This window comes from Anabrus simplex, chromosome 1 (assembly GCF_040414725.1).
Source record: "Anabrus simplex isolate iqAnaSimp1 chromosome 1, ASM4041472v1, whole genome shotgun sequence".
Lineage (NCBI taxonomy): Eukaryota > Metazoa > Arthropoda > Insecta > Orthoptera > Tettigoniidae > Anabrus > Anabrus simplex.
In genome coordinates this window covers 980,385,561-980,402,105 of record NC_090265.1, presented here as the reverse complement: position 1 = coordinate 980,402,105, position 16,545 = coordinate 980,385,561, and the positions used below count along the sequence as shown (strand labels likewise).

General features: G+C 34.4%; 1 protein-coding gene across 1 annotated transcript in view; it reads left to right on the top strand.

The window, feature by feature from the left end:
• Nucleotides 1–6,533, top strand: part of LOC136857683 (potassium voltage-gated channel subfamily KQT member 1) — a 266,956-nt gene extending 260,423 nt beyond the window's left edge. Inside the window, exon 11 of the mRNA XM_067136536.2 lies at nt 3,042–6,533. Coding sequence (XP_066992637.2) covers nt 3,042–3,143 — 102 coding nt within the window. The 3' untranslated portion in view covers nt 3,144–6,533. The remainder of the gene's footprint in view (nt 1–3,041) is intronic.
• Nucleotides 6,534–16,545: the final 10,012 nt, after the last annotated feature.

Below are 16,545 nucleotides of genomic sequence, written 5' to 3'. Positions count from 1 at the left end.
ACATCGTGCAGAGGTCTCACCTGTTAAATGTGCAGGTCCTCTGTATCCCAGATCCAACTGTTCTGTGAACTAGCATATCCATACAAATGAAACCATGCTTCGTTGCTCATGAAAAGAAAGTTCAGATCCACGATACCATCATGGACACTATTCATTAACCAATTGTAAAATCTTATTCTTGCAATGAAATCTGTGAATGATTGTGAAATACCAGTTTCCTGAGCTATTCTCCGAAGCGACTTATGTGGACTGACTTGCAGTCTTGCCTGTATATCTTCTAACCACTCCTGTGTGATAGCTGTTCTCCTTCGCTGTTTCTCCTTATTAGTTAAGGAACCAGTACTATGTCGCTTGTGAATAAGTTGTTGTGTGTAATGTTTTGATGGTACTGTAGAACCAGAAAACTGTCCACGGAATTTTTGAAGCCACCTTTGAACTACGTAGTTTCTTCTTCTTGTGCAAATAACACTGGACCAAAAATATTCTCTGTGTTGCAACATACTTAACCATCAGGATAATAATCTTACAACACACATCAAAAGTCCAATACAGCAAACACTCAATTATCCAGTTTTCAGATTATCCGTACATAGTTTGGTGATTATAAAATAAATGAAGCCTGAAGTACCTCATAACAGGTCTGCAGCTGATTTCCTGTCTATATCTTTGCCAAACCATTTCCCTAGGAGCTAAATGTTGATAATTTCTAATGCCCCTAAAAACTAAAGTAAAAGAGAAAGATTCACGTTTTCTTCTAGGATAGTTCCCTTCAGAATTCTTCCTCTGTGTTGATGCAATGTGAAAGCATACTCTTAAACATTGCCAGGAGCAATGGACTGTTGATCATGCTTTTCTAGTCGCCGCCAACAGATCTCAATAATAGCATCTAAAATGAATCATTTGCAATAAGTGTTGACCTGTATCACTTTTTTGTTGTCAACAAAAACCAAAAACAGAAAAAATCGGACAATTAGTTCCTGAAAGTGAACTGAAAGCAAGTCATACAAAATACAGTATTATTTTAAATGTAACTTTGTAAATAAGTTTTTAGTTTCCGGCGAGTTAAACATAAGTAATACAGTGGACTTTCAAACGTGATATGTAGCATGTTTTGTAAATGTGCAGTTCCCGGTAAGACAACGTGTATTTTGGTTTATCTGTGTTTTTCGTTTCTCCATGCACTCTCAGGTCTACATTAACCTGGATAATCGAAAGTTTGCTGTAGTTGCTAGTAAACTGCTACATCAGCACTCAAAACTTCACACTAAGCTTGACACAAGCCATATGGCGCTCACTTGAGGATTCCCACGACCTGTGAGCAGAAGTGCAAAGTCTTAAATAATACTCCCTGTATATTTGTGGACAGTAGCTAGGACATCAGCTTCCTCAAGTTCAACTTTTGGACCAAGCATATTTGGCAACAGAAATTTCTTAGGCTGATTTGATGAAATTAACACTTTTTTTTTTACGTCGCACCGACACAGATAGGTCTTATGGCGACGATGGGACAGGAAAGGGTTAGGAGCGGGAAGGAAGCGCTCGTGGCCTTAATTAAGGTACAGCCCCAGCATTTGCCTGGTGTGAAAATGGGAAACCACGGAAAACCATTTTCAGGGCTGCCGACAGTGGGGTTCGAACCTACTATCTCCCGAATACTGGATACTGGCCGCACTTAAGCGACTGCAGCTATCGAGCTCGGTATAAACACTTTCAACACTACCATATTTTAACATACCATATTTTAACATGGACCCTGGCAATGAACAGGGTCTTTTTCCTCAATTTTAATACATTATTGCACAACAGCGAAACAAAGTACACAGCTGATTTTTGTATCGTCTGAAGGTATGAGCCATCCAAAATGAAGATGTCAATCAGGAAGTATAATTTAATTATACTAGTCTTATGAATAAGGCTTGCAGACTGAACGCTGAAAGGCATAACAGTCTATAATGATAATGTATGTATGTATGTATGTATGTATGAATAACAAATGTACGGAAAGTAACTTTTATATTCAAGTTATACCAATAAGCTTGTTCAAAGAATAAAAATTAATCATTTACTATGGCTACTTAAGCCACAAATAAACTCAATTACATTTGAAATACAAAATTTACCTATTTAGGAATAGTTTGTTTTGGTATAGTAACCCTGAAAACATTGGGCAATGCACAGTCCAACTTTGCACTCCTTGTACCACCATCTACTTTCTTTTCGCGGTACAGGTGAATCATCAGCCTGCATCTCTTTGTCTAAACGAAAAGTAAGCCCAAATTTCTGGAGAGGTGAAGTATTTTTTATCATTTGTATTTGGAGTAAAATAATGCAGCTAAAAATGTGCATTTGAAAGTGATGTAACAAATAAAAGGCTTACCCAAACTATCACTTGATATGTGATCTGGTTTGTAAGCAGTCTTCATCACTGTTATCTACAGTATTTCTCAACCTGTATCTCGCAATAAAATATCCAAGATATCACTCTCATTCGAGAGCTTCGGTAGAGGTCACAGCAAGGAGAAACTACCCTTTTTATAATTTCAGTTTGAACTTCCTGATAACTGCTGCATTCTAGTGGACACTAGATAAACTAGTACCTCCAAGCAAGGAATGAGAACCGTATGGGATATGTATAGCTACCTATAAACGCGTGAAAATCACGCCCGTATTGGATACGGGCGCCGTCCACAACCAGGAAGGCAGCTTCGCCTGTATCCCATTTGGGCATAGTGTTGAAAATGTTAAAATTAAGGTATAGTATTGCATCAAAGAAAGATGTAGATATTATGTAGTTATTGAATATGGTTTTATATGATTTCCCACTTTTGCACCAAGCAAGACTGATTATGTATCTTCAATAAGACCATGTCCTCTATCTTCCCAATCCTAGCCCTTTCCTATCACAGCATCATCAGAAACCCATCTATTTTAGTTGAATCTTGAACAGCTGAGAAAGAAAAGTATCGTTTATAATTATTCAATGAGAATTTTGTATCAAATGTTGTAGTTCTGACATGTAAAATTATATTCTACTTTTTCAGCTATGTATAATGGAGAAGAAACTGGACCAGTTGGTGTATGTACTCAATGCAGTAGCTCAGAAGCAGCAGATTCCTATCAGATCTGTAGAAGATGAAGTCTAGCGATTGTGTGTGCCCAAATGTGCACAATATATTTTATTGAAATGTGTTGTAGTTTAAGGCATATTAAATCATTTCCCTATGATAAACTTTCCTAAACAGCGACTTAGGCAACTCCTTTACCCACCAAATGAGGCAGACAGAATGCTCAATTACTTCAAATATATTTTAAATGATATGAAAAATATTTGATTCCTGAGCATTGTACTAAAAGTAAGTTTTAACTCATATTACATCTTAATCCTTTCAGAATAATATTAGACCAATACTTATAGAAATTTTGGAAAAATTAACAAGTACAAACCACTGGTTACAGAAGTAATTATAGTATATGAAAGTGAATATATAGGTCTTCCACCTTACAGCCTCATATGAAATCCACAATATTCTGTTTGTGCCTAGTGAAGACTGAGGGCAAGTATGAAATTATTTATAAATATTTTTTTTTTTAATATAAAAAATCATCTCTGCATGTATTTTAGACTTTTCAAAACTATTTTTGAGAAGTTTCAATGGGAAACTGAACTGCAGTCCTGCCTATTACAGTAAAGTAATTTACTGAAAGTGTATATTTAATGTCTGTCACCAAACCATCATTATTAGTTCCTGATTCCAGCTAACAATCAGATGTTAAACTTCTATCTGCATGCTAACAACTGTTTTGAGCTATTTGAGATTCCTGATAATATTAGATCTGGACTAATACCTTTTCTACATACTCCTGTGAATCTTGACACAAAATTTATCACTAGCCTATTCTACATAATATGTACATTATGATAGAATATTTTGTCCTGAATTTATAGCCTGGTATAGGTGATAACATAAGTGGTAACAAGTCAACTTCTCCAATTATTGCATAGCATTGATCATTCTCCTTATCATTTGACCTTCATCTTGAAGATGGACAGGCAACTCAATATTAAAAGATATCTTCTTTTACACTCACAATCAGACCATGCTATTCCTGAGTTTTTATCCCCTACTATTTTTCCATTCCATTTTTTTATTTGTTTACAGAAAGAACTAGGCCTGCAGTTTAAGTTGAAATATGGATTATAATGATCTCTTTTTAATACAGTATACAAACATTAAAAACTGAAATTCTGCAGTGAAAATTTAAATAATTACTGAGTATTCATAGCCTTTAAGATTATGAAATAATAATCAGCTATTCAAACACATTAATTTAATGGAGATGGAACATATCTGCTGCTTTTTTGTGTCATGTGTAGGTCATTCTTACTCTCAGGCTTTCCCGTATCCAGCATAATGTTTTATTTTTGGATACAATACCATGATCAAGTAAACTGTTATTTTAGCATTTTGCTAAAAGTGCAGTCTCCATAATGAGGCATTATTAGAAAAATTCTGATCCCAAAGACAAAGCAAAAAAATAATAAAAATATAATTTTAAATGAAATGCAAGACTTTTCAGAACCAACTGTAGAAGGTTTGCTAAAAGAAACTACTAGAATGCAAAAACTAGGTCTAAATATTAAAGTATGATATACTGTTTCATTCTGATCCCAAAGACAAAGCAAAAAAATAATAAAAATATAATTTTAAATGAAATGCAAGACTTTTCAGAACCAACTGTAGAAGGTTTGCTAAAAGAAACTACTAGGATGCAAAAACTAGGTCTAAATATTAAACTATGATATACTGTTTCATTGACTGTTTCATTCTTGTTTTCACCATTACATTTAGTATTATCTGTAATATATTCCTGAAAAAAATTATAATATATTGAGTAATAATCAGTTAGACTTCTGAAAGAAAATCATATATTTCTTATTCTTTTAATTATAGTCCTTATAGTCCTTATAGTACTTGGAGGTACTATATGAAGACTTTCTTGCTACTTTTTAACATACGTATGCTTCCTGTACTTCATGCCACCACAGAGTTGTTTACATTCACTTAACATTAAATATTGAATGTCATTCTTTTAAATGCTATAATATTACAGAAAACATACCATATATAAAAAGTTAAATATGAACTTGTATGAACTACAGAATGTTATCATACTTTAGTTAGAAAATTGAATTAACACACAGAATTCAGGACAGTGGGGGAAAAATGTCCTCTGATACAGTCTCCATCTGAAGATTTTTAAGGTAGCCAGGCTATAAATTCAGTACAAAATATTCTATCATAATGTCGTATAAATGGTGACAGTACATTAGCACACATTTTCAGTATAATGTTTTTTAACTTGCATGACCAAGTTCCATGTAACTAAATATAGATCTAGTCAAAAAATGAAGTGCATAATTTTCCTTAAATACTGTTTCCTCATTTGTATGTTATTTATAACTCAGAAATTGCTTGTGTAACATAAATTACTGTATCTACAGTATTATGAAAAATAATTTCCTAGGGAAATAATTTGATATGGATATAAGAACTGAAATGTGAAATATGTGCATTGGATATCTCATTGAAGAGATAAGATATTTTACTGTTTATTAAATGATACTGAAAGAAACACTAACTGAAAATTAAGGATATCTCTGATGGTTGCCACTGTAGAAAGTGGTTAGTAGTTAAGTAACCAGCATCAAAGATCTCTTAGAACTGAGTAAGTGTTAATTTAATAAAAGACTATTGTAAATAGACATATTATTTAAACTAAGACATTATTTTTATTATTCAAGTTCAATAATTTTGAACAACCTATCTAAATAATAATAATAATAATAGTAATCATAGGTGGACAATTCAGAATAAGTGGAGAAGAAATGATTTTAAGTATGGTCAATTTTATCAAAGAAATCAGAATTGGTGTGGGAAAGTCTTCTCATAAATTTTAAATTACAAATATTGATTATTTTATTAGATGACTGTATTGAAAATACAGTGTCATTTTACATTTCTTAAAAAAATAAAATTAACTTCAATATTGTATGGGACCTGCTGAGAAGAGCAATGGAAGAATAAAATATGACGATTGATTTGATCTAGAAATAACTTACTTCTCTAAGTAGTTCAATATTTTGGGACAATTTTTAGTGGCTAAAGGGTATATTGTTTTCACCATTACATTTAGTATTATCTGTAATATATTCCTGAAAAAAAATTATAATATATTGAGTAATAATCAGTTAGACTTCTGAAAGAAAATCATATATTTCTTATTCTTTTAATTATAGTCCTTACTTGATTTTACCCAAATTTGTATAGAAACTCTATCATCAGCATCTCTCTCTACCAAGAACATCAAGAAAATGTGTGAAGTTCTGTTGCTTATAAAGTTCTAAAGAAAAGAAAATGATGATGTACAGAAATGTTTCCTCAAAATCTTCGTTAAATGTGTTCACATTAAATTCCATCTATCATAAACACAAAACTTTTCACAGAATTGTAAACAAAGTAATTAAAGGTACAAACTTCCATTATTCTATTAATTTGTTGTTTTTTCTTTTAGCATACATATTTACTATTTTTAACTGTCAGTAGGATCCATTTTATTAGTTGTATCATGCATGAAATACCTATTTTTATGATCTGTGACACAGTCTTATTCTAGAAAAGAGAGAAATTTAATAGTAAACATACCTAGGTGATTAAATATTTCCTGAAATATTTCCAAGATCTTCTCATAAGACAGCTTTGTAATTAATAGTTACAGCATTGAAAAAGACAACAGTTACTGTGATTAGGTAAGGAGTATATGACAAACAATCACTTATCATGGGTGATTCTATGAAAATAAGAGCTCTTCAATTCTTTATGTCTTGCTGCATGATTCACTCAGATTGTACTTGTGATCTCCCACATTCAGAGTACAATGTATAAATTAATCCCATGGGCACCCATACGAGTTTCTAGAGGGGGCCCAGACCTGGGGGTACTTAGTAATTTTAATATTTTGGAAGATATATGGCGATTTGTATTCTGCTATATAATAACCCATGGTATCCCCTGCCTGTTGGTGGTGGACGGTACTACTGCTTTTACGTAATACTGACTTTTAAATAATTTTCTTGAAAGGAATACACGTGGCTACACTAGATTTTTGCCTTTCCCTGAGAGCTAGAGGGGGGCCGTGGCCCCACCTTGCCCCCGGGTATGGGCGCCCTTGATTAATCCTCCTTCATTCTAAATAACTCGTAGTCAGTAAAAGAGTAGGTTATGTATCCATATGTTAATATTTGATGTGTCTAGATATTTAGTCTATTCAATTTCTCTCTTAATGTACCTGGCTTATTCTGTTTGACCAGTTTCTCAGCTACTTTATCTGAAGTCAACTCAAACTCAGGGAGTGTAACACAGTAAATTCTAAGCTGACCCAAACCAAATGTATTTATTTACACCATGTATTTGGCTTCACTGATTGGATCATGTGAGAGTATTCAGTTTCATTATGCAAGCAATAACATTGAGACCTCATGTCAGTACTACTGCCCTTGCATTTCCTTCCACATTGGATTTAAATTATGGTTGACTATTCGGTAGTCGTCTTTTAAAGCAGCCGTGTAATTTATTAGTCTTAAATTTACAATTCCTCAGAATCCTTAGCAAGACAGTGTAGCAAACAGAATTTCTTATACAGTATATTCCTTCTATGAAAAATTCACCACAATCCATTACCTTTGTATGGGATTTCTGGTGGAATTAGAAGGAATTGCCTTTTTTGTAGGTGTTAAGAAATAGTCCAAAGGATACATGGTCTGATGGGAAAAAATTAAACAAGAAGATAAGTAACATGATAACTGGAGGTCAAGAGTACTAAACTCAGCTTCAAATGATTTTAATAACTTCATCTGGCTGCAGTATAAGCCAGACTTTTTTTTTTGAGATAAAATATTTATTTGTTGGGCAGTGCCTATTTAATCTAGGGGCTGCCTGGCTGAGGTAGTAAAGGTCTTCTTGGTTCACCCAGAAGGATGTGGGTTCAATTCCCAGTCAGGAAGTAAAAAAATTTAAGAAATGATATTTTCACTTCTGGAGGTGCACATGGCGCTGAGGTTCACTCAGCCTATACCAAAAGTGAGTACCAGGTTAATTTCTGGGGGCAAAGGTGGCCAGGTGTAGAGCTAACTACTCTACCCCACCAAATGCCGAGGTTAAGGTTAGAGGAAGGCTTTAACTTCAACCTCTCCAAGGGCTTTCATGGCCTGTATGGAGATCACTTTGCTTTGATTTTTGCTTATTTCATCTGAATGGAAGTGAAAAAAGAGATGGTGATATGATGTATGAAAAATAAGGTAAAATAAGCATGTTACAAGAGGATAGGTGATAGAAAGGAACAATTGATTACAGAATTATACCTGAAACAGAAACAACTTGATTAAAATAGAATAATGTGTTTTGTTCATGAAAGAGCATCATCAGATTCTATCAAATCACACTCAAAAATATTTAGAAATGTATAAACATTAATGTTAAAATTCTGTTTAAATCCTTAAATACTTGAAATTTGGAACTTATCTTAATGATGTCCTCACTTCCCTCCACTCCAGCATAGAACGCATGCATTTTTAGTGTGATCTGATGGAATCTGATGATGTTCCTTTAAGAACAAAACATACCATTCTATTTTAATTAAGTTCTGTCATATATTTTCCTTTTCAGGTAGGCCTAGTTCATAAATGTATTTAACCTTAAATTAATTTTGACAATACAGTATAGTTTATTGCCGTTAGACAATTACAGTTGCAATAGACAAAGTCAAATACAATACCAGTATATAAGTTACAGTTTAAAAAATATAAATACATCTAATTGTCATTAAACAGAGCAGTAAATATAAAAGGTTTATATACGCTACACTGGAAAGCAAAATGAAAGCATATCATGACACTTTGGGCCATTAGTCTATTAAATAGTAACCATGGATCTGATCATAACTGCCAATGTTACCTACCTATTACGAAAATGCTGACTTACATATTCGCCCCTTGACAATAGCATTACTTTTCCTTCAAATTCAGAAGTGAATAAAAACTGTTTAATATCAGCCATTTTCTTAGATATGTATTTAAGGGCATATTTTTCCATTGGGTAGGTAGCTTATTGAATAATTTAATCCCATTATATCTATAATTTTCTTGTGTCTTTTTCAATCTAACGTGTGGTAAATCTAAATCATTCCTTCACCGTATATTGTGTGAATGTACATTTCTACGAGATGTCAGATCTTTGAGATTTTCTTGGATATTTAGGATGCAATGAAATATGTATAGTGATGGGAGAGTCATAATAGCAAGTTCTTGAAACATAGGCCTGCATGACTTCCTATGACATACAGAAGAGCCTAACAGTTATAAGCAAGATAATAGTAGCAGATACTGTTATATGTTCCACATAAACAAATTGAGGTCACAATTTACTTATCATCTATCTCAAAATTGAATGTTGCTGTTAAGAAGTCTGTTGCATTTCTTTGTATCGCTGATGAGATGAAGGTTGGTGTATTCAGGTATTGAGGAAGAGACATACTCTCAGATATAGCAGTACATCTGCCGCTGATGCTGCTGCATTTCAATAAGTTTAAAGAGGAGTTAAAATGGGACGGAATATAACCACCTTGCCTTCACTGCCATGTCCACGTCCTGAAGCATTCTTATCTGCCTGTGGTGCCTTGTCCTCAAGCATTCCTCTTTATGAAAAGGAAAGGAAATGAAAGTGTACATGAGAATGTGTAATACAATAATACCTTTGTACAAAGCCTCCATAATCAATCTGATACTTCCATTCCTCCAAAAGTTTAAACGTAGTTTTCAGTTCTCCCAGGCAGCTTCAATTTGATCAGGAATTCTCTAAACTAAATTTCTAACCCAAAAAGAAAAGAGTTTTGCATAAGCTGAAACAGTGACCAAATTATATTTTTGCTCACTATAATCAATGTTTTCATGAAAGATATGAACAAATTAACAGAAATTTCAATCTTCAAATCCTGTTGTGTTTCTCCAAATTTTCTCAGATATCTTAATGGAAACTTATAAAATAAACTTATACTGTAGCTGGATAAACGTGAATGTGTTTAATGTAGGTATATTTAAACTGATGATGATTTAAGAGTCAGACGTGCTCTTTGTAGTCTGTCAGTGATTAGGTATAATGTATTGTAATACAGATTTGTTGTTAAATCTGTAATCAAAACATTTAGTAGTTAAATAATAATAATAATAATAATAATAATAATAATAATAATAATAATAATAATAATAATAATAATAATAATAATAATAATAATTCTATCTAGCCACCCTTAACTGTGTTCCAATCCAGGTTTCTTCTAATTATACTGCACGGTTTAGGTCATGTAGCTGTCAGCTTGCATTCATGAGCTAGTGGGTTCGAACCTCACTGTCGACTGCCCTAAAGATGGTTTTCCATGGTTTCCTATTTTCACACCAGGCAAATGCTGGGGCTGTACTTTAATTAAGACCATGGTTGCTTCCCAGTCCTAACCCTTCCCTATCCCATTGTCTCAATAAGACCTACCTGCAATTGTAAAAATGAAAAGAAAAACCTATTATTTTCAATCAACTTTGTTTGAGTTTCCCTCTTGCCCTCCTTCCTTCTATCTGTGTCTCCATCAACTGCTTCAGTACCCTTCCTTCTTCCATCCTTTTAACATGTCCAAACCATCTAAGTTTATTTCTCTGTATTCTGTCATAAAGTTTTTCCACTCTGATTTCCTTCCTGATGCCCCCATTTCATAATCTGTCCTTTCCTGTCTTTCTTATCATACTTCATAAAAATTTCATTTCATTGGCCTGGATTTTATTCCCCTGTCTTTTTGCCAGCATCCAGGTCTCTGTTACCTATGCCAGGATTGAGCAGCAACACATCTCATACATCATCTCTTTCATCTTCTCCTCGCCTTCATCTATCCCGGCCAACCTCACCTGGCCGACTCTTATTCTTTTCTGACCCCAATGGTATTATGTATGGGAGCCTAGGGGGTTTTCATTTTCACGCCCTTCATGACCCTTGTCTTTCTTTGACTGATACCTTCATTTTTTGAGGTATCGTATCCCTTCCATTTTTCCCTCTGATCAGTGTTAATAGAGGATGTTTGCCTAGTTGTACTTCCTCTTAAAACAATAATCACCATCACCACTCTTTACTCTTCATTAGTACCTCCTTTCTCTACACCAGGTTTCTCACACTCTAGTAGAATGCATTTTCCTGTTGAATCCTTTTACTGATCTCTGTATCCAGCACTGCATCCTGCATCAGTCTGCTTTCCAACAATCTGAAGCTCTCCACAATTTCAAGATTTTGTCCCCTAATTTTTATAATTCCTTTTCCTTCCCTTTCCCCTCTTGTCAACACCATTGTCTTACTCTTTTCCAAGCTGATTTTCATTCCATAATTTCCAATAATCTCACTCAACATGTCGAGCTGACCCTGTACCTCCTCAATACAATCTGCAAACAGCACTTTTAGATGTGTTTTGAACATCAGGCAAGCTTGGATCTATAACTGAAAAATGTCTGCTTGAGTTGGATTAGGTTGTTCAAGTTTTGGACTGTCCCTATATTTTACCTTTTGACTCCTTCACAATTAAACCCATAACCATTATGATTAACAGTGATTACAGCACACTTCCTCATCATAGTCCAATAATAACAAACTGACAATAAAAAGGTAAAGGTTTTTATAGGTGATGTTTGAACATCAGGCAAACTTGGGCTTATAACTCAAAAATAATGCCTGCCTGAGTTGGATTACGTTGATCAAATTTTAGCGGGACCTTTCCTATGGCAAGCAATTACATGCTATGCTATGCTGCGATTTATGATACCAAAATCTCACTGCAGATTATTTGACTTGTGTCTTTACTTTCTGCAGACTTTTCCATGCTCAATAAAATATCGAAAAAATTCCTTTTGCTCTTTTAACACTGCTGTAGATTGGGTAGATATGCAATACTATCTGTGCAATACTGATCCTTCTACACTGGCCAAAAAAAAGAAGAAGAAAAAGACCACTTTAATTTAATTATAATGTTTAAGTTTAAATGTTATTTAGAATGGTACCGGTATAATGAATATTTATTATCGGTAAGTATGGTTTTATTGTTGTACTAGCAGATGTACCCATGCTTCGCAACGGAATTCTACATGGTATACAAAATTCTAGGTTAGGTAGTGTACATGTTATAAGATTGTATTAAATTGCATAGCTCCCAACGTTACCCCAGAAACGCAACGGGGAAGTTACTATACGTCCTTTCTTATGTGAAGACTGGGTTAGGAAATTTTCATTGTAATGGTAAGCCTTCTTGCCTACCATCAGTCACAATCAAGTTGGGGAGTTTTCATTATAATGGCAGACACTCACTCTCCACCTGCCTTTTTACATCCTCAGTAGTTTTCCCAACTGAAATCAACATAGGTCATTACAATGACGTCACTTTTAAAGAAACTTTTAACGAACAGTACTATGCTGTAGAGCTGGAATGACCAGGCTGCAGACAGCTGTTAGGTGTGCACACTGCTCATCCCAATCAGTGCCTCAGACTCTATATACCGATTTTCATTAAATTCTGTTTACCTATTTTCTCATGGCTCAGCATTGATATGTACTTGGCAATAAAAATACAAAATTCATGAATATCTCTGTTTTCATAGCTGGTACAGTAAAAATGGATAAGATATAAGTGATCAGAAATTTAATTCTAATTAACTTTAGTTATGCAGTATTTATCGATTAGGACCACTAATAACATAAATATTTGAGAATTACATTTTTGGCCTTCCCCTAAACTACCATTTTGATAAGCGTGAATAAAATGATTTATAGCCTAGTTTGTAGTGGCTCATTCCCCAACTTTACATACCGATTTTCATTAAACTCTCTTCAGCCGATTTCTCATGATGCGTGTACATACATACAGACAGACAGAAATTATGGAAAAGTAAAAAAAAGTGCATTTCCTTGTTACTGTGGACACAACCGATACAGAAATACCATTCTTTTTAAATTCTGAGCAATGTTATTATTATTACTTATTATTTATTGATGACAAAAGGTCCCATAAGCCTCTGGCTCGTGATAGGGACAATACAGTACATACTTTTCTTAAGGCGACACAATAATTACATTTCATATACAAGAGCTTTTTCTGTAAAGTGACAAGTACATTTTTGGATAACTAAGACATTGCTTTTTTTTTTTTTTTTTTTTAACATGTTAGGATCATAGTTTTTCAGAAGTATATTCAGATATTGCATAGCTGTACTATATTAAATATGGACAATATATATATATATTATTGTATTAATTAAAGCAAGTTATATAGAGATTACATTGAGATATCTGTAAAAGAGTAATATTCCTTCAGTTTTTCTTAAAACATATAACCGATTTAGAGTTCTTTATAACAGGAGGCAACACATTATAATCCCTAAACATTGATGATTCTATGCCTTTCACTCCATACTTTACTGAATTAGAGTGAGAGGGATATATCCTTAATGATCCTCTAGTTTCATATCCATGAATTTCACTAAAATGGGAGAAGTTAACAGTAGAATGGGTTAATTTCCTGTCTAGCTTATACATAAAGACTGCTGACAAAAATGCAATTTGTTTATGGAATGGCAGAATATTTGACTCTGAAAAAACTTCATGTGATGGTTTGAGGAAAGGGAATCCATATATGATTTTGATGACTCTTTTTTGTAGGATTTCCAAATTATTAATATCATCTTTCCTGCACCTTCCCCAAATAAAGCTTGTGTATGTTAGATGTGGGTGGATCATTGCATAATATATACACTTCAATTGTTGATGAGAAAAATTACTGTATCTTAATTTGTGCATTATTCCTATCAAAGGGGTAATTTTGCTGATTACATAATCAATATGGAAAACTCTTATTTTATATATATATAGATTGGCTGCACTAGCTAGTGAATGAATGCATGGTCCTTTCTTGTCTACACTTTATCATGCAACAATAGGTCTTTACACAAATTAGTGTTTTTACTCATGCTGAACATCATATGTGTTTATCACCTTATTGTCTCCCTTCATTTTGAAAGCATAACAATTACCAACAATGGTTAGTGTGTCATTTCATAGTTAATTTTAGTTGAAAACATACCTCTGACACCCAAAGATGTTGCTAAAGCCATCATCCTGATAGATGATGGACGTGGCCTCAATTACGTTGCTGCTGCCATAGACGTATCATACACCCTGGTGCAAGAGGCAGTGAAATGGTTTCAAGAAATGCAAAGTTTCGGGCAGAGAAAGGAAGACATTGGACAAGATGACTGATTTCTTGTCAGCCAGATTCTAAGAGACCACCATACAACTGCTGTGAAGCTAGGACTCGACTACAGCGTGTCCCTGATATTAACATGAGTGAGAGGACTGTTTGATGATGCCATAGAGAACAAAATTGAAACTGTTAATGTGGACCTTAAGTTGCACACATAAACATAATTTTCAGTGAAGATTAATGGGTAGAAAATAAAATAAATAAATAAAGAAAGAAAGATTTGACAAAACTTCAGAAAAGGTGTAGACTCTTTTCTTATGACTCATTTTCACAAAATTCGTTTAAAGGCATGAATTTTTGTCACAAATTCATAAAAGTGTAAGTAGAGAACAAATACAGTTATGTTATTTCCAGAGTTGGGAAATTGTGGAGTAAAACTTCTAACAACTACTTTTTTTTTGTAATTCTTACAAAATACATTTTTTACCTCTTGAAATGACATTGTAATTGTTACATTCTAGTAATCAATATACATCACATCAAGAGTTTGGCGATGTTGGAGCCTCAGTACTCGCAAGGTGTCATGCCAAGGGTATTAAACTATAAAGCCAAGGATATGTAAGGTTGTTGTGATACTGCATTCCATACAAAATCTCTTCTTTCTTAAGTGGAAGCCACTTCTCTTAAGTTTCGACTTAGGTAATCTATAACTATGAGGTTCTTCAGACTGATGAAAACCGATAAAATTAATTTAGAAAATACCTGAAAAGAAAACATTAAATAACAGTGATTACCTGAAAAAGATACCATTAATTAAAAACAGAATGAGATGTTTCATTTTTGAAAGAACAGTGTCAGATTCTATCAAGTCATACTTTTAATTATTATTATTTTAGTTTTAACCTATTAATATTAATTGATGAATATTATTAAAAAGTGTAACATTGTGTGTACACCTGTTTTCTACTAATTGTTGAAATGTTAGAACCTTTCTTAATAAAGTACTCCTTTTGTGCTTCCTCTCTCCTCAGTTGTCCAGCTAGGAGTGCAATGTGGTGTTACGCCAGTTAGCTTGTTTACAAGTAACTTTCCATTATGTCATGCTCTGGTGACATCATCAGCTTTTACAGAACTATCTTCTTCTTCCTGTGTCTTGTCCTCACAGAACATTGGCGATCAGTAGCATGATCTGTTGTTTGTTCATATCTGTTCTGAACAGAGTAAGCTTTGTCACCCCAAACCAGGGGCTCAAGTTGCCGAGCCACAATGTCCTACTTCTCCCCGGACCATGTTTTTCATTAATTTTCCCTTGGAGTATTACTTGCAGAAGGTGGTATTTACTGTTCCGCATCATATGACCAAAGTATTCTAGCTTCCTTCTCTTGATGGTAGTGAGAATTTTTGATTCTTTGTTCATTGGTGCAAAACATCTATATTGGTCATTTTAGCTGTCTAAGGTATCTTCAGGATCCTTTGGTATGTCCACATATCAAATGCTTGCAACTTCTTGCACATGGTCTCAGAGTCTCCATGCCTCAACGCCATATAACAGAATGCTGAAAACATAGCACAGGAGTAGTCGTGCCCGTATGTAACGGAAAGGTCATGGCGTGTCAAAAGTTTTCTCTCTGGAAAGAAGTTCTGGCCTGCTCAATTCTGCCTCGGATCTCACTGGATGTGACATCCCAGGTATTTAAATGTTGGCACTCTTTCGATCTGGTCCTTTGCTGCTGTAAGATTACCTCGAATGCCATCTTCTTTCCTACTTATAACCATCAACTTGGCCTTCTTTACATTAAGCCTCAAGCCCATGGTGCTGCTGACTTCAGTGACAGCATTACAGTAAATAGTTCCTGTAGATCCTGGAGATTGGTTGGAAGTAGCACAGTGTCATTGGCATACCTGATGTTATTTATGATGAAACCATTAACCACAACTCCTTGAGTCTTTCCGTAAAGAGCATCTCGAAAAATCTTTTCTAATTAGATGTTGAAAAACCGGGCGAGTTGGCCATGCGCGTAGAGGCGCGCGGCTGTGAGCTTGCATCCGGGAGATAGTAGGTTCGAATCCCACTGTCGGCAGCCCTGAAGATGGTTTTCCGTGGTTTCCCATTTTCACACCAGGCAAATGCTGGGGCTTAAGGCCACGGCCGCTTCCTTCCAACTCCTAGGCCTTTCCTATCCCATCGTCGCCATAAGACCTATCTGTGTC